This window comes from Lathamus discolor, chromosome 3, assembly GCF_037157495.1.
Source record: "Lathamus discolor isolate bLatDis1 chromosome 3, bLatDis1.hap1, whole genome shotgun sequence".
Lineage (NCBI taxonomy): Eukaryota > Metazoa > Chordata > Aves > Psittaciformes > Psittacidae > Lathamus > Lathamus discolor.
The window spans coordinates 143,177,388-143,205,349 of NC_088886.1; the positions used below are offsets into that span (position 1 = coordinate 143,177,388).

The following is a 27,962-nucleotide window of genomic DNA, read 5'->3' on the forward strand; positions in this document are numbered from 1 at the left end:
ACATTATTCCTTTGAAAATTTTGGGCTAGCCTTCTGCTAATGTATTTCCACTTTAAATACCTATGGTCTTGTGGACTCAAAAGGTACCAATAATGAGGCCTAGAAGGGAAAGAAAGCCTCTAAAATAATGAAAGAGGAGGATTGGTTACCTGAAGAATCATATTAAACCCTGCAACCCAGGTAACCACAAACTAAATAGCCTATCAATGGCTTTGTACTTTCAGCACCCTTAGTTTAGTAAAAGAAGGATGTTTAATTCTTTTTTCTTGAGTAAAAACCCCTTTCCTTCCACAACCAAAACATCTGACTTCTGAAACGGAAGGTGTTGTATCAGCCAGGCTTCTTTTATTGTAGTGACCCTCCTCCCCACATCCTGCAGCTGCAGACAGCAGCTCTCTCAAGATGTGCATGTTCAGGAACACAGATCTCCTCACATGGCCCCTAAAAAGGCAAATGACCTGTCTGCTTTCTGTCCTTCTTCACATCACCAAGTGACTTCAAGAGATTTATTGTATATTTCTATTTAACCACTAGGAAAAAAGACATTAGTATCAGTATAAAAGTGACTTATTTCAGCACAGAGTATTTCATATGCAAATAAAGGATCAGCAGCTTATTCATCAGAAGGAATACTTACATAGATAGTGTGGCCTGGAGAGCCAGGTATACTGGAACCTGGTCTGGAATAAATGCTTTCTGATGATGTTCTTGTAGGCTGAAAAACAAAAAGCAACTTTTCAGAGCAACCTGAAGCCATTAACATTGGGAATTTTGGTTTTATATGAAGAAATCTGCATACATCTTGAAATTAACTGAATTTAGGAAAAAACGTCAAGACAAATGCAAGCAAATTTCACAATCTTGTGAGGCAAGTGGGCTTTTTATATTGGTAGGGAAAGGAGTGCTGTGAGAGGGGAAAGAGGCTGTCTAAATCATATAATGTAAAAGACTGACAACAATAATGAACAAAACCAAACAGCACCTGCCAGAGACACTGCAAGGAGCCATACAAAGTATGATCCAGGATAATCCTGCTAGCCATTTAACCAAAACATTAGTTCACAGCTAGAGGTATCAGCAGTTCAGCAGGCAAATTGTTGAGAGGAGCACAGCACACACACTATCACTTTCCCGATGTTCCATCACTGGATTTCCATTATGAATAGAGAGCTAAATTCGGTCCTAAGTAGAAGGAACAGAAATTCTGTGCTTGGAGCTGTTCCTTAAATCTGCAGCACAATCTAGATGCAGCATGAAAGCTAAACTGTTGATTGAAATGTCATGATTTCTTATGTTTAATGCCAATGTCCTGCAAGCTGAAATTCATGAGAACAGTCACACCCTTACAAAGTTGTTACACATTAGTAGATTTTTCAGACACTTCATCCGGACTAAAATTCCCTAAGGAATTTTTTGGGAGAAAAGACAAAATAACTCAGCACTGAGATGTAGGAATCCTGAAAACTTGATGAATCTGGAAAACATCTATTCAATTAAAAGTCACCCAGGCTATTGTGGCAATTGCTCCCGAACTTGGCACACAAAATAGTCAACGATACTACACCTGCAACCAAGAAAGCATGAACAATTTCTGATCCCTAGCTGACTTCAAAAGAACCAAATGCCATCACAAAGCAATGCGTCAGCAGATGACTGATGACACTGGTGAAGTGGGATACTTCAAAGTCACTGAAAATTAAATCTTGGTAAAGAGTCCTTACCTCCTCAGCTTGCGACATTGAACTAAGGGACCTTCAGGCACACACTGAAGAGAACAAGGCTTGACAGCCTGCCTCACTGGCTTTGCCTAGGAAATATCTGGAGTGAACACAACAAGGCTACTGGACCTTTCTTACCTCTCAGCATACATTCCTTGAAAGGATCATTCAGACCCCAGAGACTTTCTATCTTTTATTTCATAGCCAGGAATGCTATTGAAACCATCCGTACAAAAAAAACCTGGTTGAGAATCATACAGGCAGCTTTCTCTGATTTCACTTGTGGAAATGAAATCACCCCAGTCAGGAAGGGTCAGAGGAATAAAAGGCTTTGAACATGTTCCACCAGAAAACGTGAAGATTCAGATCAAACAGAGCAGATGTGGCCGTGGACTGACACAGCCACAGATCCTCTCCAGAGAATGTCTGAGAACACTTTTCTCAGCTGGACCTTTATGTGTTCCTCTGCTTTTCTCTCTGTAGTTGCATATTTCTACATTCCAAAAGGGAACAGAAACTTCTCAGATGCCCTTAAGCTCCTCCCATGATGCAATCAAAGCAAAAAACCCAATAACAACCACTTGTTTCATGGAAATGTTACAAGGATTAAGCTGGAAAATCTGGCTGTTGAGAAACACTTTATTCCCCCCTTCCACTCTGCCATTTCACCACTGTCTAAGTGGAGACACACGTAACATGTTGCTGCAGTTGCTATGGATAACAATTGTTTACATTACAACATAGGGAACAGTATTAAGGATTTGAGGTACTGTTAGGGGTGTCTCTTGTTACCTTTGGCTTTTGGCAGACATACTTGTAAGAGTTTTTTCTGCTCAATTCTCCCTGTTGCAGGAAAACAAGTGTTAGAGGCAGTAACAGCTTCTTCCCACCTGGCAGGGCCTCTTGGCTGCTCTTCATTCTGCATCTTTTATAACCACTTCAGCAAACAAGAAATCCTCAGCTCTCAGTCCATCTCCTCAGCCTCAGCTCTCAGTGTCACTGCTAAAAGCCTTTTCAGCAAAGGAAAACTCACTCGTATTTCTCACTTCAGTGAATTATAAATGAAGTTAGACACCTTCAGAAGAGAGTTTCGGCCACACCCTGCTAACAACCTTCTTAGGTGCTCCTGACCCTGGAGTACAGGAGTTACAGATGGACTATCAAGTTTTAGCACCTTGATCTTCATTTGTGCATTGTGCTTCTGCTCCACTGCCATCCCATAACACAGCCATGAGCCAGATAAGACACCCTCTAAATCCAGTTTTCTATTTTCTGTAATTCTTCCTGCATACATCAATTTTACCTTCCATCTATCACAAAGCTCCGCACTGCCTGGGCAGGACACCATCATGCCAGCCCCTTAAGCCCTCACCATTCCTCTCCTGAGGAGCTTACACCAAGCAGATCTAAAACTGTGGCTCCTCTGCATTCGCAGTCCTGTATCTTGCTTAAGTTTATGAGATACCTCTGAGAACAGTGCATGAAAAAGAAGACTTCTACATCTACTCTCCCCCTTCCTGCCTCACTTTGCCCTGTTTCTTGTTTTGAATTACACAGGCTGTTTCCATTGCAGATGGCTCTTTCCTATTCTGCTGCTTCCCATATGGTCTGGAATCTTTCACAGCTTTGCACTTTCCCCTAAAGACAATTGCATTGCACTGAGAAACATTTGTGCTGCTTGCCTTAACAAACATACAATAAAGATTCCTCGATATAAGCTGCTCCTCTGGCATACTTTTAGCTGCTATGGTTGGCTCTTCTCCTAAGGGACCTAGAATAGCGCCTGCCTATCTGTGACAGGGCATCACTTTTATTAGATTATACATTACACCTCCATTAGCAGTGAAGAATCCTCACCCTGTGTATCACCACTGTGACTTTGTACCTTAAACAGGTGGAAGGAGACATCCTGGAGGTCAAGTTCTTTATTGAGATAACTGCAACGGGGTGTAAATTCCACCTTAGGGGAGAGCTGATCAGAGCACTTGTAAAACAGGAATAGAAGCTATCCCTGATACAACCCTTAACCTTCAGTGGAGATGTCATATGAGCATTTCTTGCACACATTATTGGAAGAAAAAAGGTAAAGAAATGAGAGGAAACACCCTTTAATATGTCTTAATTTAGAGTTATTTCATTCCACCACAACAGTTCTGTGACACTTGTTCTACACTCCCAGCAACAAAACAAGTTAAGCTGCCTTACTTTTACAAACAGATCTACAACGCTCTTTATGTGACTGGTCTTGTTCTTGGAGGATTCAATTAGAGCTTTTCATAATGCTACTTTTGTGCAGGGAAAGTTAAAGCTAATTTCTATGAAGAACTAATCTTTTTTTCTTTTCTTGCGGTAGATGGCATTTTTCCCATTTTCTGACATTGGAAGAGTCACTGGTTTTTTCTTTCCTCTTACACCCAAAAGGATTTAACAGTAGTAAATACATAAATATGGGATGCTTGTACCAGATGAAGGGAGTCTATGTAGTATATGAAAAAGATCAATAGAAATTCAGTCAATATAAATTCATGCACATCATTAAAGCCAAAGAGCTAGAACACAAAGCATCTAAAGGATCTGCAAGACTTCTCAGTATTTCCCACTTTATCCTACAGCTCTTATTTTTTGTTTTTGTTCTTCATTCCATGCATTTGTCTTGAATGCAGAAGTTCTTTACCGGCTTCATTTGCAGACTGGCAGAGGTAACACCTTCACGCTCATCCTATTAGCTTCACTGTGAATTTCAATGCTCAGTTATCATATCACCCATGTATATGCCCCATATGGATTAACGTGTTCTTTTAACATTAGGTTGCAAAGCTGAAGATGTTCATCCTCCTTTACCTCAGTCTGTCATGTTATCATGCATGGCACATAATCTATATATATAACTTCTCACAAGAAGTCACATGAGAGCCAGTCACATCACATCACTCGGGTGCTGCTACAATGTGATGGCTCTGGCATTCTCAAGTCCAGATGTTCAGAATCATGCTCTATAAGAACTTACAAGTGCAGGCAACCAGATCAATACTGATCCCTAGAACATCTGGCCAAACGGATGCACTGTTGTTTAACAAAGGCATCGTCAGCATAATTTACAGTACCTGCCTTAGTTTTTTGATAGAATTCATTATGCAAGGCGGTGGAAATAGCTGCAGAAGAATGAATATGTTTTCACTTGATAACATTTAACACTATAGCTTAAGCAAATTCTCTATATCGCCGAAGCTACTTTAAGTGAAACATGTTTATAGCTGAACTAATAGGAGATTAGGATGTAATTCTACTAGGCAGACACAACTTTGCAATAGCAGGGTGTTTGGCTTTCTCAGTACATCACTTGCTACTCTGACCACCTGTTTCATCCACTGCAAGATTTTACAGTTATTCAGGACTTGGAACCACAATTCATTAAACACTAGCTTCCTATGGATTTCAATAATGTTCAGTGCCCATGTGTGTAACAAATAAAGCACCTCAATGTTACAGCATTAATTGGGCTTGTCTGTTAATTTAACTGTACCCTTCTCCTTACAGGTGCTTCCTTCAAATGAATGAATTCATTATTTCTTTGCCTAAAAGAATTTACACTATGTATGCATCAAGGCAAAACTAGTGAACAGGTTTAGTTTAAACTCACACAGACACACATATTAATACATTACAACCAATTTTTCTTTCCTTTAGAATAGTTAGGGTTGGAAAGGACCTCCAGATCATCTAGTTCCAACCCCCCTGCCATGGACAGGGACACCTCACACTAAACCATCCCACACAAGGCTTCATCCAACCTCTAGACACAGAGGCCAGAGAGGAGAATGAATATTCAACAATCACTGAAGGCACATTGCTAGCAAACTTTAACAAGACTACTCATGCAAAGCCTTCATCAAGAGTGAGTTAAGTGGAAAGCAGAAGTAAATAAAGTGGGAAGTCGAGAACATTCTGAATTCAACAGCAGACTTCTCAGAGAAGTCACAGGCTTTCACTCAGTAATTTTCAACCTTCAGTTTTCACATAGATTCAAGCTTTTGGCCCACCTTTGTAGCAATAGCGATAGTATCTTTGTGTCTACTCTGCAGGAGAACACTTGAAGCCAAAAGCTGCCTTGAATTACACTTTGTATAATCAGCATGTAAATCTAACCAGAATTTAATACTGGCCAAATTTACACAGGAGGATATTCATCTGACCCTAAGCTATTTGTATCCTGCACAGTCTACAAAACAAGAAAGCGAGCATACCTTTATTTTGGCATGGGCTGCTCCTCCTTTGCCTTGCATATTTTTTCTATTATATTGGCTAGAATTTGCATTTTTTTAATCCTAAGGCTCCTAGATTTCACCACTGGAAACTCAGACTCTTACATGGTAAGCTGAATGCAAGAAGCACTACAATGGCCCAAGAGATGGCTGAAATTGTCCCACAGTTTGTCCCACCAGACTCCAACATTTGATTCCATAAAGCCTAGGACTGCAGAGACATTCCTCTCCTTAGTAGCCCTCATAACACATCTTTACAGCTGTATTTTATACATAGTTCTGTAGCTAACAGAGAGACCATTGTTCAAGAAGGGTTAATGCATTTCAACATCCTAACTTAAGCGAATAAAGTACAGTGCAGGACAAAGGGTACAGGGCTTGCATTAACTCCCACTAAATCACAGCATCGGATTCAACCATACAACATTATCCTGCAGACTGCATCTAACACAAACATCCTGCCCTGGCTGATGATATGACTCTGTCTATTTTGCAGTTAGATACGTGAAGGCAGCACAAGCAGACACAATGGAAATCCAGTGGCATGGACTCTGTCAGCCTGTCTGCTTACTGCTAGCCTCTACTAAGACCATACTAACACATTCTTACTTTATCAGGTGAAAGTTACCTCAGGTGTACATGCATGCACTACAGCCACGTCCCCCGCAGCAGACACAATAAATAAGAAGAAATGGAAGTGGGTGGTGTTTGTAGGTGAAAAGCAAACTCAAGGATGTCTGAAAGCGGAAAAGTAGTCCAGGGACAGGGAGGACCTCCCAGCTCAGAGTTGGATGCACCCCATATTAGAGAGAGGCAAATGCTCTTGGGCACCACACAGAGCGTGTCCAAGCCTGGAATTTTGTAAGTATTTCCTTAACTATTCATGTGTAGCTGCTCAATGCATATAAAAAGAAACTGATTTAACTGATGCGTTTTATTATTTTCTAAAAAACATGAACCATTGCTCATGAAAAACTATTTCTTTTTAACTATCGCTTTAAAGTCAAATGCTTTTCACCATTTTCATTTGCTTCATATTTGCACTGTAGTTATTTGTTTTAGAACTTTCTGTAACACTGTAAGAACAATACTACAGCCCCCAAGAGCTCATTTAAGTCTAAAAGTTAGAAATTAAAGTATTTCATTAAACCAAATAAAAAGTGTGAGAATTAACACACAACACTGCACCACATGATGCAAAACACAGCGTCAGTGCCCATGGTGGCAAGTGATAGCAGAAAGCTGTGTGGCAGAAGTAGAAGCAAGCACAGCGAATGACAGCAATGAAAAATCTTCCCAGTAAAGAAGACTGTTATCAATACTATGAAAACACAACAGCCAACCTCTGCAGAGCGTGGCCTGCGCAGAACCAGACTCTTTGGGTAAAAGAACTCAGATGAGGAATGCTGTCATGAAACACAAAAGGGAAAAAAATGAGTGAGAAGGAAAGCAGTTTCCCCAGTTCAGTGGTTAAGCTCTTTTCCTCAATCAAGTTACTAATATCTACTTGCTAGATAATAACCTGTGTGTTGTAATATCTAATGTTACCGATTGCTGCAGAATCACAGCAGCCAGACAGTTATAAAACAACTCCTAAGCAATAGATATGTTTGTAACAGACATATGTTTGCTGTATTTTCTGCTTGTTTTGGCTTTGTAATCTTCCCCAAATATCCAGTGGGGGAAGACCGAAAGCAACCATTGTTTCAGACCTTGACCATGTAGGATGCTGATTAACTTATATCACAACTCAGTTACTGAGGGAAAAGAGAACTTGCTGAAAACTTCTTAAGTTACTTCAATGACAAAAGAGCTTTTTGTTCTGTTTTGCTCTATAGAGAAAGGAAATGCAGCAGAGCAAACAGGCCATGTCCCTGGCTCTTTGTAGAACCACCAGAAAATCTAGGCCTGACCCTGAAAGTGGCTATATCATGTATTTATAAACTCACAAACCAGATTCCAATTCTCATATCAGGTGTAAATGTATGTCATAAGAAACCGAAAGTCAAAGTACAGTTCATAATTTAGAGGTGACATGTTCACATAGCACATAGTTCCCCCAGCTTCGTTTGTTTCTGTACCTACCTCTTTGGTACTGCCTTCATTTGAATGGCAGTATGAAATGTGTCAGTCATCAAAATGAACTTAAATTGATTTAAAAACTGTGATGTGCAGTTGAAGCTAAAAAATTCTCCATTTCTTCAGCTAGTTTCATTATAGTGCATTTGTCAATGCCTTTTTAAAAGGCATAATAAACCTCTGCAAAGAAGCTCTCACCCAGGAACAGGGTGACCTTGAGTAGCTGTGCAATAACATGTCTCATATGTTCTCTTAATATGCATTCTTTGCTTCACTTCATTCTTATGCAAGAACTCACTTAGGCAGTGTCTTGCAGGTGGATGAATTCATTTACATCATCCACTTCAATTCAGGTTAGCTGAGGGGGAAGAAGACTGACATGCTTGGATGTGTGATGGAAAAAAGGAAAATATTTGAACAAGACTTTGGCCATTTCCGTGGGGAATGGGAACAAGCCAACTGACTTATAAGATCAGCTGGAGAAGGTTCAGAAGGCCCACAATACAGTCAGGATTGCTTTGGTAAGACTCTTGGGTCTAAGTGAAAGGGAGGTATCGTACCCCAACCATTCACTACAGAGCACTAGCATTCTGATACTTAAGTAGGACCAAAACACTGTCTTACATTCAAATTGTTAAAGGAGAAAGAAAATCTAGTGTGGCATAATTTTCCATTTTCTCATGGAAAGTCAGGACAGAACCATGTGCAAATGCTGGATGGTACCTACAGCAACATTTGGCCATGTTAGATCACATGCCCATCTAGGACAAATTATACCTGTGCATTATCAGGACAGCCCCCACTAATAAGAACTCTGCTCAACAAGAATTTATCTGCCTGTTGCCATGATCAGAGTGAATTCTCTGCGGGGGATGTTTTACAGACCAGTGCACCTGGGTAAATGCTGAAGGACGTGGCTTCCTGTCAATGAATCACACATAGAACACAACCGACAGGATATCCTAAGGTACATGACAGTACCTCTTAGCTTCCTTGTCTGAAAGACATTTTATTCATATGCAATCTCTACAGAAAAAATAGCAAAGTTCAAAGTACCAATTGAGACATCAAAAAGAGTAAATTGATTTAGTGAGTATGGGCTTAGAACTGCCTGGTGCATATGAAAAGCCAGGCTCCAGCATTTATCAGTGCAGCATCATTGCTATCAAGGATTTGATACAGAAGGTTTGCCTGGATATGCTGAGGTGACTCCATGGGTAACTGCAGATCTTCTTGGCATTCAAATTAGGATCACTTTAAGGTAAGGTTTACTTGCATGAAAAAGCAAGAAGAGTCCATACTGTCTAAATGCTGTAAATAACTGTGCAGAACAGGGGATAAACTATACAGCAACCATAGACGTGCAAAAAACCTAAACATATCGTAGCACTTGCCCTGTTCACATTTACTCCTTGTCTTTCTCAGAGTGAGATAGAAAATGAAATGTCTTAGAGATTTTGCCATGTCTGTATGTCACTAAACGTCACTCTTTAAGGCAGTGTGCTGAGACGTGTATGTGGAGTTGCTGAGGCTAAAAATCAGAGCAACACCTCTGAAGTGCCTCCACTATTTATTCTGCCAGTGGTGACAGCTATGTGAAAAAAGTAAAACCCACAGAAATAGTCCCTCTTTAAAAACAACATTCAGTTACTGAGTGTGCAGTGTGTCTTTGCTATGAATTCAGCTTACCCGTAGCTTCTCTTCGGTCTTAGTGGATTGCTTACAGTCGGGATGCCAGACAGTGGAACCTGAGGGAGGAAAAAAACCCAATCTTTATTCAGGACAGAGCAGATAACATACAGCCATGACAAGTCAGCTATGGAAGAGAATCCCTTCATTGCATCAGCTGGTGAATCTCTATGAACTAAGCAGTCATTCAAATTGAATTCTAGCTCAAGAGAAATACAAGTGAAACAAAATATATTCAAATCCTCAGTCCATCTATAGCAGCCTCTTCCTGAAGCTGTCAAAGCACTGTGCACACATTCTTAACTAAAACTCAAACAGCCACAAGCAGCAAGCACCAGCTAGAGGAACTGAAAGACACAGGGATCTTCTGTGCAGGATGGAGGGTAACAGCAAAAGAACTGGGCCACAGCTACCTGATCTGTTCTCCCCTTACATACTGCACCATACGTAGAGAGGAAGTTCTGTTTATAGGTCCATTAATAGTGGGAAAGTCCTATGACTTTCTTGAGCAACAGGTGTCATATTCAGTTACTGTAAATTATTTACTCAGATCACCTTTTCCCTGCAATTATGCAAAATGCAACAGGAAAGGCAAAATCAGAAAATTCACAGTGCGGCAGAGTCAGGGCTGCATCTCACACACTGCACTGAGTTAGAGAGGCCAGTGGTGAAGCACCACCATGTGAAAGAGCATCTCCGTACATCACAGTGGACCATACTCGCCATGGTCACACACATCATTGTACCCCAATGTCAGTGGCATGTATTGCTCTTGCATTTCCACATAGCATATTCCAGCAACACATCCTACTATAAAAGGCAAGGTCTCTGCTGTTTGTGCCCCAAAACATGGGATTCTTCTTTATGCTGTAAAATTGGAACTATCTGGCTGTCCTCAAGGTCTGAACAGTGTCAGGGGCAAGGAGCACTTCCACCCCATTTCAGTTCTACTTTGGAGCGGCGTATGAACTGTGGTCACTGCTGGGAAGCTGCTTGCAGGCATTAGCCAAGCTGAAACAGAGCAGCTCACTTTCTGCAGTGAAATTAAAACCTCATTCCAGACACCACAAAGCCAAGATATAGCCTTGTCTGTCTGCAGGGGAGAAAATCACCTCTTCACTCTATCCATGAGGAAACCAAACAGAGCAAAGTCCAGGTCTCCTGCTGGTGACTCCTGCTCAAGTGCAGCCAGAGGAAACCCCACCCTCCAAGCCCAGGAGAGGAATGGGTCAAACCCCTGGAAATTCTGTTCTAAGGAGCCCTTACATGGCTCGGTACAGGAGTAAAGACCAGCAGGAATGATTTCACTTCCCAGCAGTACACAGTGTGATCATCATCAGGAGACTGAGGAGAATGCTGTGACTCTGGATAAAGGGTCTGAGATGTTTGGCTTTGAATCCAAGCAGAGGAAGAAGAAGCTGTGCATTTGGCAGGGGGAGACACTCAGACAACAGGGAGAAGTGCACCAACAGCCTTCTCTGTAAACAAACACCAGCCCCAGAGCCAGGACCCCACAGAGCCTGCGAGAACAGGCGAGAAGCATGCCCTGTGCATTTGCTTAGGAGGTCAGACAGATCCAGGCGCTCAGGAGGAAGGCAGTTCATGTTACAAGGGCTGATGAACTGAGAAGGTTTAGGTTCAACTCTCAAATTCAGCTGTGAGCTTCCAGTGTGACCCTGAGAAAAATGATCTCTGCTCTGGACCTCAGGTTGTTTTTTCTATTAAACTATCCCCACCACCAAAGAAAAAGTTGTCACTGCATTTTTGGGGCAGTATTTAGCCCAAACCGGCACAATTTTAGGGACACCCCAGGAGGATGATGCAGCTATTGGAAGTGTACAAGAAATGAAAGACAGCCTGGATGCCATTTTCATGGTGAGACTTAGCTAATGGTTGTGAGTTTTCTTTCACAAAAGGCTAAGTGTGAAATATGTGAAATTTAAAAACCCAAATCAGATAAAGCAGGCTTAAGAGGTTAAATTTGTTGCGATCTTGAACTCTGAGCCACCTACAGCTTGCAGATTTTATTCATCCAAACATGACACTGTACTTCTAAATGCTTGGAACAGTGCACATTCTCAAGCTGCATCACCCCTCCTTTTCCTACCAGATATTGTTCAGCAAATTGTGGCTATTCCCATTCTCAGCATATGTATTGCTTGCTCCCTTGGCAATGCTTGGAATGCTGTTATTCTGCACCCTAGGGTAAACTATTTGGATGGAGTCAGGACATATGTATCAGCTGAGAGCTTTGCACAGGAAAGGCTGTTAGGTCCCTTACACTCACAAGCATGCTGAATTCAGCAAGGAAAGCTTTGGCAGGACAGTCTGAAGCACACTCAGCAATAACCTGACTTAGTCAGAAACCAGCTTGTGAACAATAAAGCAATGCAACTTGGGCTGCTCCTCCTCCGAGACAGAGTGAGCATGAAGAACATTAATTCACATCCACAGGAAGGGAGATACAGCCAAGAGAACTGTGGCAGATCAAGGAGCCAGGCATCTCTCCTCTTTGACCTTGGCCAAGACAAAGTAAAAGAGGGAGATTCAAGCTGGATGTGAGGAAAAACCTTTTTACCATGAGGGCGATAAGCTGCTGGCACAGGTTGCCCAGAGAGGTGGTCAAGGCACCACCCCTGGGGATACTCAAGGCCAGGCTGGATGTGGTTCTGGGCAATGTGGTCTAGTTCATAGCTCATTGAAGGGGGTTGGACTTGATGACCTTTGAAGGTCCCTCCCAACCCAAACTATTCTATAAAATCCAGCCTAGTTTAAGTAGAAGCAATGCCTTCTGTCATCTTTGGATCTGCAGAAATTTACACCTCAGCCTGCCCAGTCAACGTGAACTCCCACTCTCTGATAGACTGTGCAAACAGCACAGTGTGGAGTGAGGTCCAAAAGAGCTCAGAAAGTGAGCAGCAGAATTCAGGGGAAACCCTCTCACTTTGTTATCTCTCATGCCAGCCTGTGTGCTAAGCTACCCATGAAATGGCAAACTCAGAGGCAGCCTAATAAATCACATTTTTGTTACACAGCTTTTGAAAACACAGCCTTGCTTCAGCTAGTGTGTAGGGTCACTGCAAAGCCATGTTATGGCCACCTACTAGTGCAAAGGGGTTTCAAGTGGAAGCATATGAGAACACTATTAAAGCTATAGACCTCCTTGCCCGTATTACACGGGGATGGTTCATGAACTCCTGAGGTCTCTGACAGAAAAGTTATCAAGTCTACTTTTATTGTTTTGGAATGGAGACATACCTTGCAGATACATTTCTTCTCCTTCTGTGAACATCTGGTTGCACCTGCTGCATCGTGCACAGCTTGGATGATAATGCTTGTCACCTGCCTAAATAAAAGAGGGAAATGAGGGACAAATTCATTGCACTCATTATTTGTGACAGACCATTGTAATTTTTCTTCTAGTTCACCTGTTCTGATACAACATGGCCCTCATAACATGACAATAGCGATGAGAATGTAAGATATGCCATACTGATACATATATCCTGAGACTAAGCATGAAGTTCTTCAGCAGAGTGGAGCCCACCAAGCTGCTTGTCACAAGTGACATCGGACAGATTTGACTTAAAGACGATGGCAAACCTGATGTGCTGGGAACCACTCCCAGTTAATGAGATACAAACTATTCCAAGAAGGCTGAATGACTGCCAGAAAGGATCTTCTCCAAACAGGAAGACAGTACTTGAAAAATAGACTGGAAATAATAAAACAGAAATATTTTCTGGGCTCTGCCTGTCTCACCCAACTAAAGAACATCTCTGCAGCAGAACTGTGCCACTGCTTAACAGAGCTCAGATTTTCAGTAAGCACATTGATGATCTTGAAATAAAATTCATAGCTTCCCAAAAAGCATTCAGTAGGGTAGCTACACAGTCAAAACTGGAGAGAGTATGGGGCCTGATATATTACAATTAACTAACCTGCGATATCCCATCTGAGGTGGGTTTGTGTCCCATGAGATGCTTACCAAGTTCCCAAACACAAAGGACGGAAACCTTTGTACATAAGTATGCAGTTTTAGGAAGGATAGTTAGGTTGCAGCAGAGATTTCTATATTGTGAGAGGACCATGGCATGTGGACAAAGAAAATCACCCATTCACACCTGTACAGTTTCAGCTTCTGTTCTCCCAGTCTGGCCTTTGTGGTGTGGTGGATTTGGCTTGGGTTTTTTGGAGGTTTTTGTGTTTGTTTTTTGCTTAGGAACAAGAAAGCCATATCACAGCTATGTTTTCATTAAAAGCTGTAATTCATTGCCACAAGCAAAAGGGGCCAGTCCTTTGGATTTTCCATAGTTACTCTGGCAGTCCTACCCCACGCTTCCGAGTTTTCTGTTCCTTGTTTTGCAGTTAATTCACAATAACTTTAGTCAGTCACTTCTACTAGCTTGATCCATACTTTGTTCTAAAAGGGTCTGTATCCCACCCAATGCTAATATTAATGAGTCCTTCAGTTGTCAGATAAACATTCCACCTATTTTTCTCCCCATCTCAAAGCTTTTCTTGAGGATCCTTTAGAAAAGGGCACCTGGATTCAAGCACTCATCTGTTACTTTCTATAAGCAAGTATATACGTCTTTATATGAGAAACAAAGAATTCATCACAACACCCTGGGTTGGTTCAGCTAAAAGTGCTAAACCCAAACCAATATTGAATATTATTCCTCTTACTTTGCATACAAATTATTAAATGGACTTGAATGAATTGACAGCAATTTCTTGTCAAATGAAATAGTAAACCTATGTGTTACTGTCACTGCCTATAAATTCTCTGTTAAATCAACTGGCATGTGTGCTGGCAGGAGAAGCAAAGATCAGTTATCAATTTATAACCATGAACAATCTCTTCTGACTTTCTTATTTACCTTCTACTCACACTGACAAATAGGTTCTCAGATTAAATCCCATTTGACCATAGCAGACAGAAAAATATAGATAAAAGAATCAGTAGTATACAACCATTTAGGTAATACTTCCAGAGCCTTAGAGTTGCAGAATGATGGAACAGAAGCCAAAGGTGTATTATAAGTGTCATTATAAATGTAAATATACGGATGTTAAAATTGAGTAGCTTTCCATGGTTCTGCAATCTCACTGATTCATGGTTGACCACTAAACCATGTCACTAAGGGCAAACTGATCCCCCCTCATGGCTGCCACTCATGGTCTCCAGTCACAGCCACTGCTCATCTGCCCCCTCATCGTGGCCCACACTATATAGCTTCCACCCCTACCCCTCATGGCCACCCCTCACGTCTGCCCCTGACCTCACCTCACAATCTCCCCTCACGGCCACCCCTGCTCTCCCCTCACCTCTCATGGCTGTCCCTCCCATCCCCTCACAATCTACCCTCATCCCTCACTGCATCCCTTGCTGCATTAGACCAGATTGCTCTGGTCAACTGCCATGGGAAACCTGAGTGAGCTGTACTGCCCCTGTGGCACAGAAGAACAACCGCAGTCAGGGCAAAAATGTATTCTCATGACCAATCCTGACAATAAAACCGTATCATCACCTCTCCTCTAAGGCTTAGGAATGACTTTTGGAGGCTCAATGGCCAACATTCATTGATGGGGGGCTACATAGAGGAGCTGGATGTGTATATTTTGCAGAGTACATTGCCCAAGTAACGTAATTAAAAGTACAAGCTCTATTATGTATTATAACAATGCCAAGACCTATAATAATAGTATATAATGAGACATCCAATTTTTCATAGATCATCTTTCCAGGCTCAGCAGCTATCAATATTCAGCCTTCCTACAGCATACTATTATAGAATCATAGAATCATAGAATAGTTAGGGTTGGAAAGGACCTCAAGACCATCTAGTTCCAACCCCCCTGCCATAGGCAGGGATACCTCACACTAAACCATGTCACCCAAGGCTTCGTCCAGCCTGGCCTTGAGCACCGCCAGGGATGGAGCACTCACAACCTCCCTGGGCAACCGATTCCAGTGCCTCACCACCCTAACAGGAAAGAATTTCCTCCTTATATCCAATTATATCCTTATATTCTATTAAATGGCTTCAGTTTGGCTATGCAAATCCTCCTTAGCTGATCAAACCAGTCTGTAATGCCCTTTTAAAAGCCCCTTGTGCACTGTTCACAGAGGGCTTTGAAGGCTCCCTCTGATGGGGGGTAATAACCCCACATGCGATTATCTAGAATGAGAAAGGCTGTAGAACACAAGTCACTGCATTACACACTGCATGCATCAGGCTTAGAGACCTCTTGCAGTTTAAAAGGTAAACTCAAAGGCTGAGAGGTATTTGAAGCACCGGTTAAACTCAACGCACAGAGCTCCTATACAAGCCCCTCTCACACCACTGATGCTGCAACCTCTTCACAATGTGCACAATGCTCATTTGCCTTCACTTCACTAAGGTACCCCTAGGGACCTCCTGAAGCCAAAACTGAACTGTCACCCCTAGGTGTCAAGGAAGGCTATGGTGGGTATTGTAAGAATAATTCCAAGCCCAGGGCTACAAATACAGCTGCACGCAAGCTGATACAACGTGCCCCAGAAACCCAGCATAAAAAGTACCTGCACTGAGCACAGACACAGCTTTAACCCCACGGTAATAGTACTTCAAAAGCCAAGGACTGTGTTTCTGAGTCCATCCCTTCTGTCCTCACTTCCCACAAGACTAACTTTTATTCTCTGAGTGCTTGTAGAGCTTTAGGCTGATTAAATAAATGTTTTCCTCTTTAGTGAACATGAAGAGCCCAAGATTTCCTATTACTCATGCCTTCAGTTCTGTCCTTCCTTCCAGAACAACAGTGAACAAGAGCCAGAGAGAACAATAACAAGAATCCCGCTAGGACAGCTCACATGCCAGTGGGTCTGGTAGAGGAAGAACTAATTACCAACAGACATTTTCTGCTGGCCAAAGGACACAATTAAGTGCATAGCTGTTGCATTACGTTTGCACAGCTGCACTTACTCTCCATTCAAAGATATCTCAGCAGTCACCTGACAAACAGCTATTAAACATGTAAAAAACTTTACTTTTCTAACACTAAATACTACAAAACCTGCTATATAGTTGAAAAAGTACATTTAAGACTAAAAGCTCCCCCTTCCTTATGTATGTATTTAATTTTTATGAACAGGTATAATAGGCCCATCTGATGGACAAACCTAATCAAATATTTAGTTCTACCGTGACTGAGGAGAATGACCTGATTTGTTAACTCCCTTCAGGACTAAGGAGCAGCACAAAGAATAACTCGGACTCATCTTGTAAACCCCCTAAGGAATGTCATGCATTGTAAAAGAGGAACTGTGGCAGTAGCCTACCATTTTCCAGTGAAGCTTTATTTTAATTACTTGCAGAGGTCACAGAACCTTCAACCCTGTTTGATGTTTGGTACAAGATCAAATTCCATTGTTTCCTTCTCTGCAGGCTTCTGTGATCTCATGAGGGGCTGGAACAGCATAAACAGTATGAAGACCAAAATCTGACTCTCATAACATCCTGACCCAAACTGTCCACTCATTTTTCTCAGGCTCTTGTCTGTTTAGCAAGTCACTACAAATATCTGTGTTCAGATACTAAAATAAAAGTGCAGCTCCTTCGCTTCCAAAGGACTTCAGAATCCACCATGATTTTCTCTGTTACTACCAAAGGAAGGAAGGTCTCATATAATCTAAACGTTGAACAAATTCTAAACTGATAAATCCTTGTTTGACATGTATCTTTAAAGCCAGGACCTTTTAAATGTGCTTTTAACACTACTGTCACACCATCTCAACAGAAACAGCTTTCAAGCTCTCTCTGTTCAACCCAAGACAGGACAGAGCAGCGGGAAGCAGAGCTCACACAGGCAGTTCCCAGGCTGATGGGGCTGTAAGACACAAGACAGGGGGAAAGTGGGAAATGGAGCGTGAGGCCATGAGTGTAAATCTGGGTGACAACATGCATGCAAAAGATGTGGAAGACCCTCTGAGCCTTCCATTGATTGCTGTGGTGGGCAAGCCAAAACTGCAGCTGTCCTCCCGCTATGAACACTTGCACTGTTAATTCATGACGCTTTCTGATTTGTATCCAAGAATACTTTCCAGCATTCCAGCAGTGACTGCCAGTGTCGTGGTAGTGTACCCCTTAACAGACATATTGCAATGAACTTTGTAACTTATTAGTGTTAATTCTACCACCATTCAATATAGTCATACTCATTAGTTGCTGCTAATAGGACTGCAATTGTTAGCTGCTTGGAATATAACTTTTCCTCCTAGCAAAGTTGTGAGTAATGATTCACACTAAATCCCCAGTTGTGCAACTGCTCTGCTGGCATGAAGAAAGAGTCCTCATGCCAGCTGAGCATCCACTGGACTTGCTTTAGTAGTTAATAGTTACTTGTGACCACACTGTCAGCTTGGCTTTGAGTTCTTATTTTCCTGCAACATCCAGTGTTGAGCAAGTTGCACAAACAGATGAAATTATAACTACCAACTATGGTCTTTATGGGAGCTATCAATTCTGTCTTCATGGGGCAAATCCACCTATTGCTACATCAGTATCAAAGTTGAGAACTTAAAAGCAGGCGGTCAGTATAAGGAAAGTAATTGCACTCCACTGAGAAATGTGTTCACAGTAGCCCAAAGCGGCTGATTAGAATACTGCGGGCAGCAGAGAGGAGCAAAGCAATAGCAAACACAGCTTTTTTGCCTATTGCCAGGATTTCGACGTCTCTTAGGATCCTGGGTTACGTTTACGCATAGAGAAACCGAATTCCAGTAACTGACCATTATACTTAATCAGAAACAATCCAGAGGAAATATATGCACTAGATTTATTAAATTTCATTGTAATTACAATACAGATCTGTGAATTCATTGCCTCCATTACCCTTAGGCTTCACAAAGCACTTAATATACATAATAATGCATTAAGTAAATATTCCTTTATCTTGTATACATTTTGTCCAGCACACATATTTGATGTGAAAATATACTTCACCTAAAGGAGCTGTTTACAGCCACATTCATATTGCTAGAATCAGAATCAACCAAGCAAAGCTACTTTACAGCAACTTCACCATAGTGCCAAAGGCATTTTCAAACAGCCTAATACTGGCATAACCATCACTTTGTCTCAATCAGTCAACAAAACTCCTCTACTGACTACTGAGTGAGTTGCATGGGGCTGCTGAGCTACAGTTGAGCGACCAGTTCTTCTGCAGTAAGGCAAGAAAGCCCGTCCAGCCCCAGCTTCTAGCCTGCTGAAAGCAAAGCAAAGCCCTCATTTGGTTTGCTGCTGAGCATTAATTATATGGTCCAAGTCAAAGGACAGCATGGAGTCCTGTGAATAGATTACGTACCAGATGCATACAATATGCAATCTTCCCTAACACCAGGAATCTCCCACTCCCTGAGTCATCTTCATGTTTTCTTTTGTTAGGTGATAACAGGACCATCAAGTTATCAGGAATGTGTGAGTTCAAGTGTGAAACACAACTACGTTTCTGCTTTTAACTCTGTGCACGAAGTGACTGTTAATTCCTTGACCTGTCCATCAGGCTTCTAATAACAGAGCTTGATGTATATATATTAGCATATCACATTAACTGAAATTGTATTTGCACTAGTGCAATAGTATCTCCAAAACAAGGGAAAGTATCCTGGGAGGCTGAGATACTACTAGTTTATTTAATTAGAAATACCTTTATCCCATTGATAGGCTGACTTCAGCCTGCCAAGATTTAGCTAGGAAGGTCAGTAACAAGCCTCCTTTGGGTATTAAAAAAACCCAATTGAATTATTTAATAAATCAGAAAGTCTTGCATGTGAGAGCGGGTAATAAATATGAGACCTCATTCTAATACAAAAAAGTTCTTTGCAATCCCCCCAGATTAGCAATTATCTTCATTCTGATCACTATTTTATTGCATGTATAGACAGACAGAAATAAAAAGCAGTATTACACATGCTATAAAATCATAGAATGGTTTGGATTGGAAGGGACCGCAAAGCTCATTCAGTTCCAACCCCCCACCACAGGCAAGTTCACCTTCCACTAGAGCAGGTTGCTCAAAGCTCTGTCCAATCTGGCCTTGAACACACACACACACACACATATATATATATATAAATGTGCACATGGAAATTTAAAGGAACATATATATCCCTTGATTTTAAAGTAATCGTAAAAACGTGAACTTTTAAGAAATCCTACTAATGTCCAAAAATCTGTATTCTAAAATACAAAAACCAAAGTTGTCATAGTCCATAGGCTCAATGCACAGGAAAGTTATAAGAACCAAGACACTACTTACTAAAAAAATCAAACCAAAGAAAAAAACCAAGGCAATGACTAAGTGATTAAGTTTGAAATACAGACAACCAATAAGAAAGCTGAAGCTATCAAAGAAATAACTGTGGACAGTAAGCTCAAGGCAATAAGAGTCTTTATTGAAGCATGATGGGGAAAAAATAAGAAAGAAAACTAATCACGGTTGAGGCAAAGATCCCTTGTTAGCTGCAGACGAAAAATGATGAAAGATGGCACAGACAAGGCAGGAGTATTCAGGAGGTGTATCTTACCAGTCTGTATTTAACAATGCTGAAAGACAGATTTTTCCTGTTTGATCCTGTTTATTGAGCAAGGCTTTTTGAACTGTTTGCCGTGAGTCAACATTTACAAATGAGGAAATTTGAATAATTTGTACTCAAAAGTCTTAAGAAAACTGTGGCTAGGCAGTTCTCTGCCAGATGGATGTGTTAGCAGGGGAGGCTCTGCTGAGCCAGGTACCTCTGAGATGACTTCCTTCTACCCACAGCATGACGTACCTCTACTTCTGGCCAAGACAGGAACATAAAATCCTTCCTGGTAAACTTGGGGATGACTCAAAGACAAGGTTTGCTTAAGCTACCTAAACCCAACAAGTATGTTTTATAAGTCTAACGCAGTATGCTGCAAACCAAGGAAGCAGGGCCCTGTGAGACTGAGGGCTTTGTTGTGGGCAACAGCAACTGAGAGAGGCGGTTTGAGATCATCATTAATAATACCCTAGAAAATGCTCTCAGCGTACCTGAAAGGGGTGGCTCTTCTGATCGTTCAGAACATAAAAGAAAGCAGAAAATACCTTTTGACTACAGGTACAGCAACATCACCATTAGAACACTGAGTCCATACATGTGGATTTACAGAATAGAATCCAGTGGAGAACCACCAAAGCAAGATGAGTGTTCAGCTGTGAACCTGAAGGTCAAGTCATTACTCAAAGAGAGGTTACAGAGATGACTAGATCACAATGGACAGGTGATTAAAAGCCAAGCAATGAGATAATAGCAGGAAAGAGCATGAGCTTTTCAATCCCACTGAAAAAACTATGACATCGAAAAGCAGCAGTTAGACAAATTTAACCTCAAAATAAGTAAAGTTTCTAAAGAATAAAGGTAATTTAAGCAGCAAAAAGGAAAATCTTTGGCCTTAGAATCACTCTGCAGTCTTCATGACAAGGCAGGATAATTTTCCAAAGGATAAGCTTTCATTTGGTTTTGTGGGAAAAGACCTGTGATACTTGAATAAAGGTCAAACAAGATGATCTTAGCAGTTCCTCTGATCTTAAAATCCATTCCAATGGGCCTTACATATAGAGAAGCTTTTACACATGCATTAGGCTGCTCCTAGTGTGCACAGGTCTGGACCAAACCAGCAGAGTAATTAGAGTCAAAGGTTACACTGGAAAAGTTTCCAATGGAGTTAAATCAGTTCACTGAGAACTTGGCTAAGCAACAAAATTCCTGCTGTAGCAGGGACTCTGCTGCTAGAAGGGAGTTTTTGTTGATGTGGCTTGTGGTTCAGAGGCAGTTCAAGTGCAAGGCCAGGAGACATTCTGGGGCTGGGTGTGCTCCATCAGCACCAGAACTGATACAGACCCAGAGCCCAGCTCTGCAATGGGGCACTAAGTATGGGAAAAGTATGAGAGAAAACAGGTCAGTGTAGCACTAGGCAAAATTCATGTTGACCTATTCAGTGGGCAGGTGCAAACCACCTTGTTAACAATGGATCAAATGAGAATTTGGGAGATGAAGCAACTCACCTTGGATCAAAATGCATGCTCGTAACAGAGCCAAGCAGAGAACTCAAATTCTCAGACTCCCAGCCCTGCCAGAGATCCTTGTTGCACACCACTAGATCCAAATAACTGTAGCAGAGTTTCTTGTTCATCTAACACAAAACTGCCTTTCCAGTTTTCTGTCAGAAAGGTGTTTCAGGAACCGTGCAACCTTTGGCATGCGATTTAGCAAAGGCTGGTCTCCGTCTTGCTGTCTGCATTCAGTTCAGAGGGAGTGTCCCAAGAAAAACAGAGAAATTAAAGTTGCAAATGGTAAAGGATGGGGAAAGAAACCAAGCATGTGGTCAGACACAGGACATTTGTGGAAAATAACCAGAGAATATAAACCAGTGATAGCCTGTAATAAACAAAGGAAGACATGAAGCACTCGATTTATGCTAACATGTTCCTGGTAGACCCACAGATTGTTCTAATACAAAAACATGTTAGGAGTGAATTGAGCAGGGCGTATCTTTCTCTTACTGAGTAGAGCCTGTTCTTGTAGCAACCTAATCCTAAATGTCAGGTCATTCCGAGTATTCTGATCCAATAGCGCTTTAAAAAGTCTAAAGAAGAGGCTTTATCCTTTATTAACCCATATAGAATTATGGGCCTGGATTTAACTACATCCAGGCATTTCTCAGGAATTCCTGTTTTGTAGTTCTGGCCAAAGTGTTACACTAAATTTAAAATGGAAAAATTAAAGCATATCAAGGTAACCTGTGGACAGTTTGTGCAGTGAAATTGTTGTCTCTTATTCAGATAGAGTAACTTTGAATAAATCTCAGACCACCAACATGGCCTCTGCTAAAAGCAGAGCCTTTCATTTCTGGCAGAAGTCCATTTTTTTGTCCTATTTCTCAGTTATCTCATTGCTGATACATGTGATTTTCAATTATAGATGCAAAACTATGTAAGCATATCCCCGAGTCCTAGCTGGCACAACATCCTATCGGAGTGTATTTGTCAGAGCCAAAAGACAGGGATTTGACTCCATATGAAATCCAGATTTCTAGTTACTACTAGAACTATGACAACAAAATAACCATGATACGATATTAGTATGGGCAGTAAAGAGGTGATGGAAGTAACGTAGAAGGGGATACTTAACATCACTCGCTGCCATCCAGTATCCAACTGAGCACGGGGTCTCCATGACTGTTGTCTTAACAGCAGTAGAATAGTTCAAGGATGCTGCTAAGTCAGCTTCAAGTTTTTTACTTCCTCAGTTCTTATTATCCTTATTGCTAGGAAAAGAACATTTTCTAGCCAAGATGCAACTACTTTACAGAATTAAAAGCAACAGCAGATCCATCTGTATGCGCAACAAACCTGTCTCTCCAAATTCTACATGTAAAAGTCTATTTCTTAACATTTAAACTCAAATTATATATGTCAGAGACCTCTGCAAACCACAGGATGTCCCAAGCTTGTTTCAGCCAGTTTAAATGCCAGAGTATACACTGCTTGTGATGAAAAGGTGCATCTCTTGCTGTGTGTTATTTGTCCCCCTTACAAAGAAAACGGCTTGTAATAAATGTGATATATCCCAGGTATCTAAGAGAGAACTGTTAGACCTGTATGATCTAATGCAGCATGTGCATGTAATTAAGATCTACACATTCAGTGCTCCAGGTGGTCATTTTAAACATTTAATCACCCACAAAAAACTCTTGTGTATCACATTTCCTCACCTGTAAAGCACCTGCTCAGTAAAGGCAGGTGTTAATTCTGTGGACTTCACAATCCCTAGAGATTCCAGGCATATCTTTTGGATTTGTTTGGTTTCCTTTCATTTTGTGTACCCAGGAAAGCACCCTGTCACAGCAGACAAAGGACTGGGGACAGTCCTCACAGCACGAGCACTGAGCACAATAGCCGGACGGATGGAGCCTGTTACAAACAGGTGACAGCCACAGACCTGCCCCAACAAGCTCTTCTCCACTCCTCGAGTTTCAGACATGTTATTGCTGCATTCTTCCTAACAATGACTTTTTATGCGGGACAGGTCTCAGTCCTACCCTGCTCTTTCAGAAGTCAGGAGCGAACTCTCCACTGATAGGGCTTAAAAATGAAAGATGACAATCCTGCAAAATATTTTAGCAAGTTCACCATTATATTTCACCATTTTATCCATTTTTCATTGTCATTTCAGTCCAGGGGACAGAAAAAGTAACAGGCAGAAATAACCGTGTTGTTACACAGTGCATGCTCCTCACACTGCCCTATCGCTACATCCCAGCTGGCAGTGACACTATGACACTGGAGGACCTGGTGGTTTCAGTGTAAGTACTTTAGTGCAGGGACCATTATTAATTGTGTATCTCTGCTGGGGGTGATTGTAGCAGGCAGCAGTACCACAAACAAAGGTTTAAAAGATGAACAGAAGATGCAATGGGAGCTATGAAATGCAAATAGAGCATTATATTTTCCCTAAAGCAGACTGCTCCAAGAGGAGAACAAGATGTGTTCTGCAGTGATAGCCATGCAATTTAATTCTTAAAACAGCTACATAACAAGAAAAATAAAGTCACCTAGGTAAGTTACCCTTCTAGTAAAACCTGGTATGTGTTATGTGCACCTCTAAGACATGAGAAAGCTACTTAAGTATCTGTTATGTGTTACTGGAATACATGCAATGACCATATATCACAAAGGCTGCTGTAAACTTCATACGAATAAATGCCTCTCCTGAAACGTCATTTTTTAGACTTCTGACCAGGCTGCTAAAGTTTTTCAGTAATATTTGGTGCAAGAAACACACTAGAGAATATTTAACTAAGTCGACAGATGCTGTACTAGGAAATGCAGATCCTAATCAACCACACCGTACTCACGAAAGCAATTTCAACAGATAAGCCCTATTTTTATAAGCACCTGCAAGATTTCACAGATCCCTTTGTGGCAATAAGGAAGCTTTAATTGGTTGTTTTTTCTAATCACTTGTTACAACTTGCTCTTCTCATTCACCATCCCTGTGTTCTCTTAACATTCCTCCCCTTCCTATTGATGTTCAAATTGACTGAAGGACGGTTTCCAAACGGCTGCTGAGAAGTTAATGCCTTGTGATTCCGCTGCCATAGCAACTGAACTTCTGTTGGGGCTCTGACAACTTCTGATACTCTTTTGTCATCTTTATATGTGAAGTCTTTCCCAACTACAAATATCCCTCTTGCCAAATTCAATCGGGGGGGGGGTGGGGGTGGGGGTGGGGGTGGGGAGGGTGGGAAGGGAGAAGATCACCAAAATTCTGCTCAGAAAGAGTTTTACACGAAACAATTTGGGTTATTTTCCTGGAAGAATATTTGGTTTTGACGCTGTGCATGGTGCAATTTTGCTGGGCAATTACACGAGCATAGTTTTCATCAGGGAAAGGTAGTGTAAGTAAAATCTACGCTGCTTCCCAGCTACATAGACAACCTGTCTAAAGCATTTACCCATATCTTGAGTTATTATTAAACCTTTCATTTCCCCATTTTTATGCAAACCAACCCCATATTAGGGGAAAAAAACCCCCCACCAACAGTATCAGTGTTCTACATCAACTGATAAAACACGTTTCTCAGCAAAAAGACAGGGAAATGGGAAACATACTCTAATCTTATTTCTATGCAACAAATCTCCGGAAGTGATCAAGAGAGCCCACAAACTGTATCAAGAATCATTTGAGATAAAGGATTGCATTGTTCCTCCATACATAAGCAATCAGTTGCAATCAGAAACTGCCCAAGCTCTGTGCCATTCTCTTCTCTTCCTGGCAGTTTAAAAGTATGTTAGCTGTGCTCTCTTTACCTAAACCACAGAATGACACACAGCCTTTTAAAATACTCCTTCTGGTCCACAGGAACAAAAGTACATTAAAACACCACTAGCAAACTATTTGGTCACATCACAAAGTGCATCCCCTCCCCACAAAAGTAAGCTATGACCTGTTCCAGTTCAGATCTAGTTTCACAGGAAGGGCTTTACCTTCTGATACTAATTCTTTACTCTAAGTCCATTCCCTTCTCAACTCTGTGGGCAGTCTCCCTCCACCTCCGTTCCGATTTGGAGCCCTACCAGAAGCGACGCGCAGAGGGCTCCTGCTCTCAGCAATGCAGCTCCTGTCACTGCACTCAGCGCTGTGCCTCGCTCCTCTGCTCTGCTCGCATTCCCCTGCACACACCCACCACAACAAGGAAATAATCCTCCCTGCACGCTAAACCCACTCTGCAGGGACTCGGCCAACCCATTCTGCAAAACGAAAAGGGGGAAGAACACCAGCCCAAACAGGGGCAGGACCATTTCTCATTACTCGTGTGTCATTATTTGATGTTGATACAACTCAGAACATTTTTCCCTTGGGGAGAGGCATCTGCTGAGTATGAAATTAGTGCTCTCTTTCTCTGGACCTTATTAAATATTACTTCCACCGCTTCTGAAGAATTTATACAGTCTCCTGGGTGATAGTCTAGTTTTGTCAGAAACACTTAGTTACACTGAGATTGTTATCCTAGTCTAATTTAGGTTAATGCAGGCAGAGTGCTGCAGTCACTTATTATAGAATAGTTAGGGTTGGAAAGGACCTTAAGATCATCTAGTTCCACCACCACCACCACCCCCCCGCCATGGGCAGGGATGCCTCACTTCTCCCACTTGTATCCCTTTATCCTATTTGAACATTTTGGGTGCTATCATGCTTCAGACACACTCTATGCACAGTTGATGAATTTACAGTGGGCCCTGTCCACTGACCCTTGTCTGATCTCTCAACAGGCATTTTCCATAATCAAAATGGTCCTGTGGTGTGTATAGACCTGTCTAAAAGGATGAGCGATCACAGCACATGCTTCTGCTTTTTCTTATCATTCACCTGGGACATTCAGGCAACATGCTCATGTTTTCTCATTTATTGTAACAGCAGTAAAACTAAACACAAACAGAGCAGACCACAGAACTAACAAAGCAGGCTCCAAACTCCAGTGATGCTTCTCATTTGCTGTGTGGCCTTTTCCCTGCATTTTTATGGAGTGTGAAGATGACAGCGATGGTGTAAATTAGGAGATACTGGTTGAGAGCAATGTCTCCCCAGACCTGCAAAACACCCAAACAATAGCTGGTGCCATGAAAACAGAAGGGTAATACACTCTTCAGGGATATTTCTTTACCACAGGTTTAACATACCACCAAAATAATTTGGAGCCATCATAAGTGCTTGTTCAATTCATTAATTACTTCATTTATGAACGTGTCTACAAACTTACATCACTTCAACCTGTATTAGCAGTACAGGTTGCATCATTAAATCCAGCCAAATGCATGTTTTGTTTGCACCTCCTGCATAATGACTACGAAAACAGGCTTGCTGATTACTTCATTCAGCAGAAGAATATATGTTAGCCTTTCATTTAACATTTCTGAATGGAATTGAAATAAACCTCTGCTTGTTTTAAGAGATTCTCTACATGGTTCCTCAGTCTATAAAGTGTACTGCTTTAAGAACACAGGACAAGAAACATGAGTATAATTGAAGTATCTAATGAACTCTGTACTGCATGGATCTTTGCAGAGATAGGTGATGTTTTCATGTGAGCTATAAGCCTACATCTCCTCAAATAAATTACTTAAACAGGTAGGCTACCAAGTTCCCCTGAAAGTCAATCAACTGAAGCATTTGAATACAAATACTCACATGAGCAAAGTTGCTTAAATGGGTAAGTGCTGGCAGAAGGCACACGCTTGAACAACATAAACAGGCTTTGCTCGAATAAGTCATTTACAGTTCGTATGGGAACCAGCAACGTTGTTCTGTCACCTCTTCATTATTCATTTATTTAGAACAAATTCATTCACATAAAAAGTATCAGCAGAAACTTCTAACACCTCACAGCACAGGTTTTTAGCTCTGAACACAATACTTGAAGAACCTCACAGGCTGTTCTGCTCATGTTCCTTGCCTCTTAAACACAGATACAGTCTCCTTATGCAACCATAGCAGCTTTTGCTGTTTGTGCTTTCACCCTCATTGTTATTTCTTTCTAACTTCAGAAGTCAAGGTGTCTCAGAGCTGACATCTTTCAGAGGTGTTGCAGCACAGAGCAGACACCCTAAACTTCTGGCACATTAAAGTAACACTACCCACAAGTAC

At 41.5% G+C, this 27,962-nt stretch overlaps 1 protein-coding gene across 7 annotated transcripts in view; it reads right to left on the reverse strand.

Moving 5' to 3' along the window:
* The window catches only part of ABLIM1 (actin binding LIM protein 1), a 199,146-nt gene that overhangs the window by 40,592 nt on the left and 130,592 nt on the right, over positions 1 to 27,962 (reverse strand). For all 7 annotated transcript variants that reach the window (XM_065672322.1, XM_065672317.1, XM_065672319.1 and 4 more), the window contains exons 7-10: positions 13,007 to 13,094; positions 9,749 to 9,807; positions 7,324 to 7,386; positions 638 to 715 (exon numbers count right to left, since the gene is read on the reverse strand). In XM_065672322.1, coding sequence (XP_065528394.1) covers positions 638 to 715; positions 7,324 to 7,386; positions 9,749 to 9,807; positions 13,007 to 13,094 — 288 coding nt within the window. The remainder of the gene's footprint in view (positions 1 to 637; positions 716 to 7,323; positions 7,387 to 9,748; positions 9,808 to 13,006; positions 13,095 to 27,962) is intronic.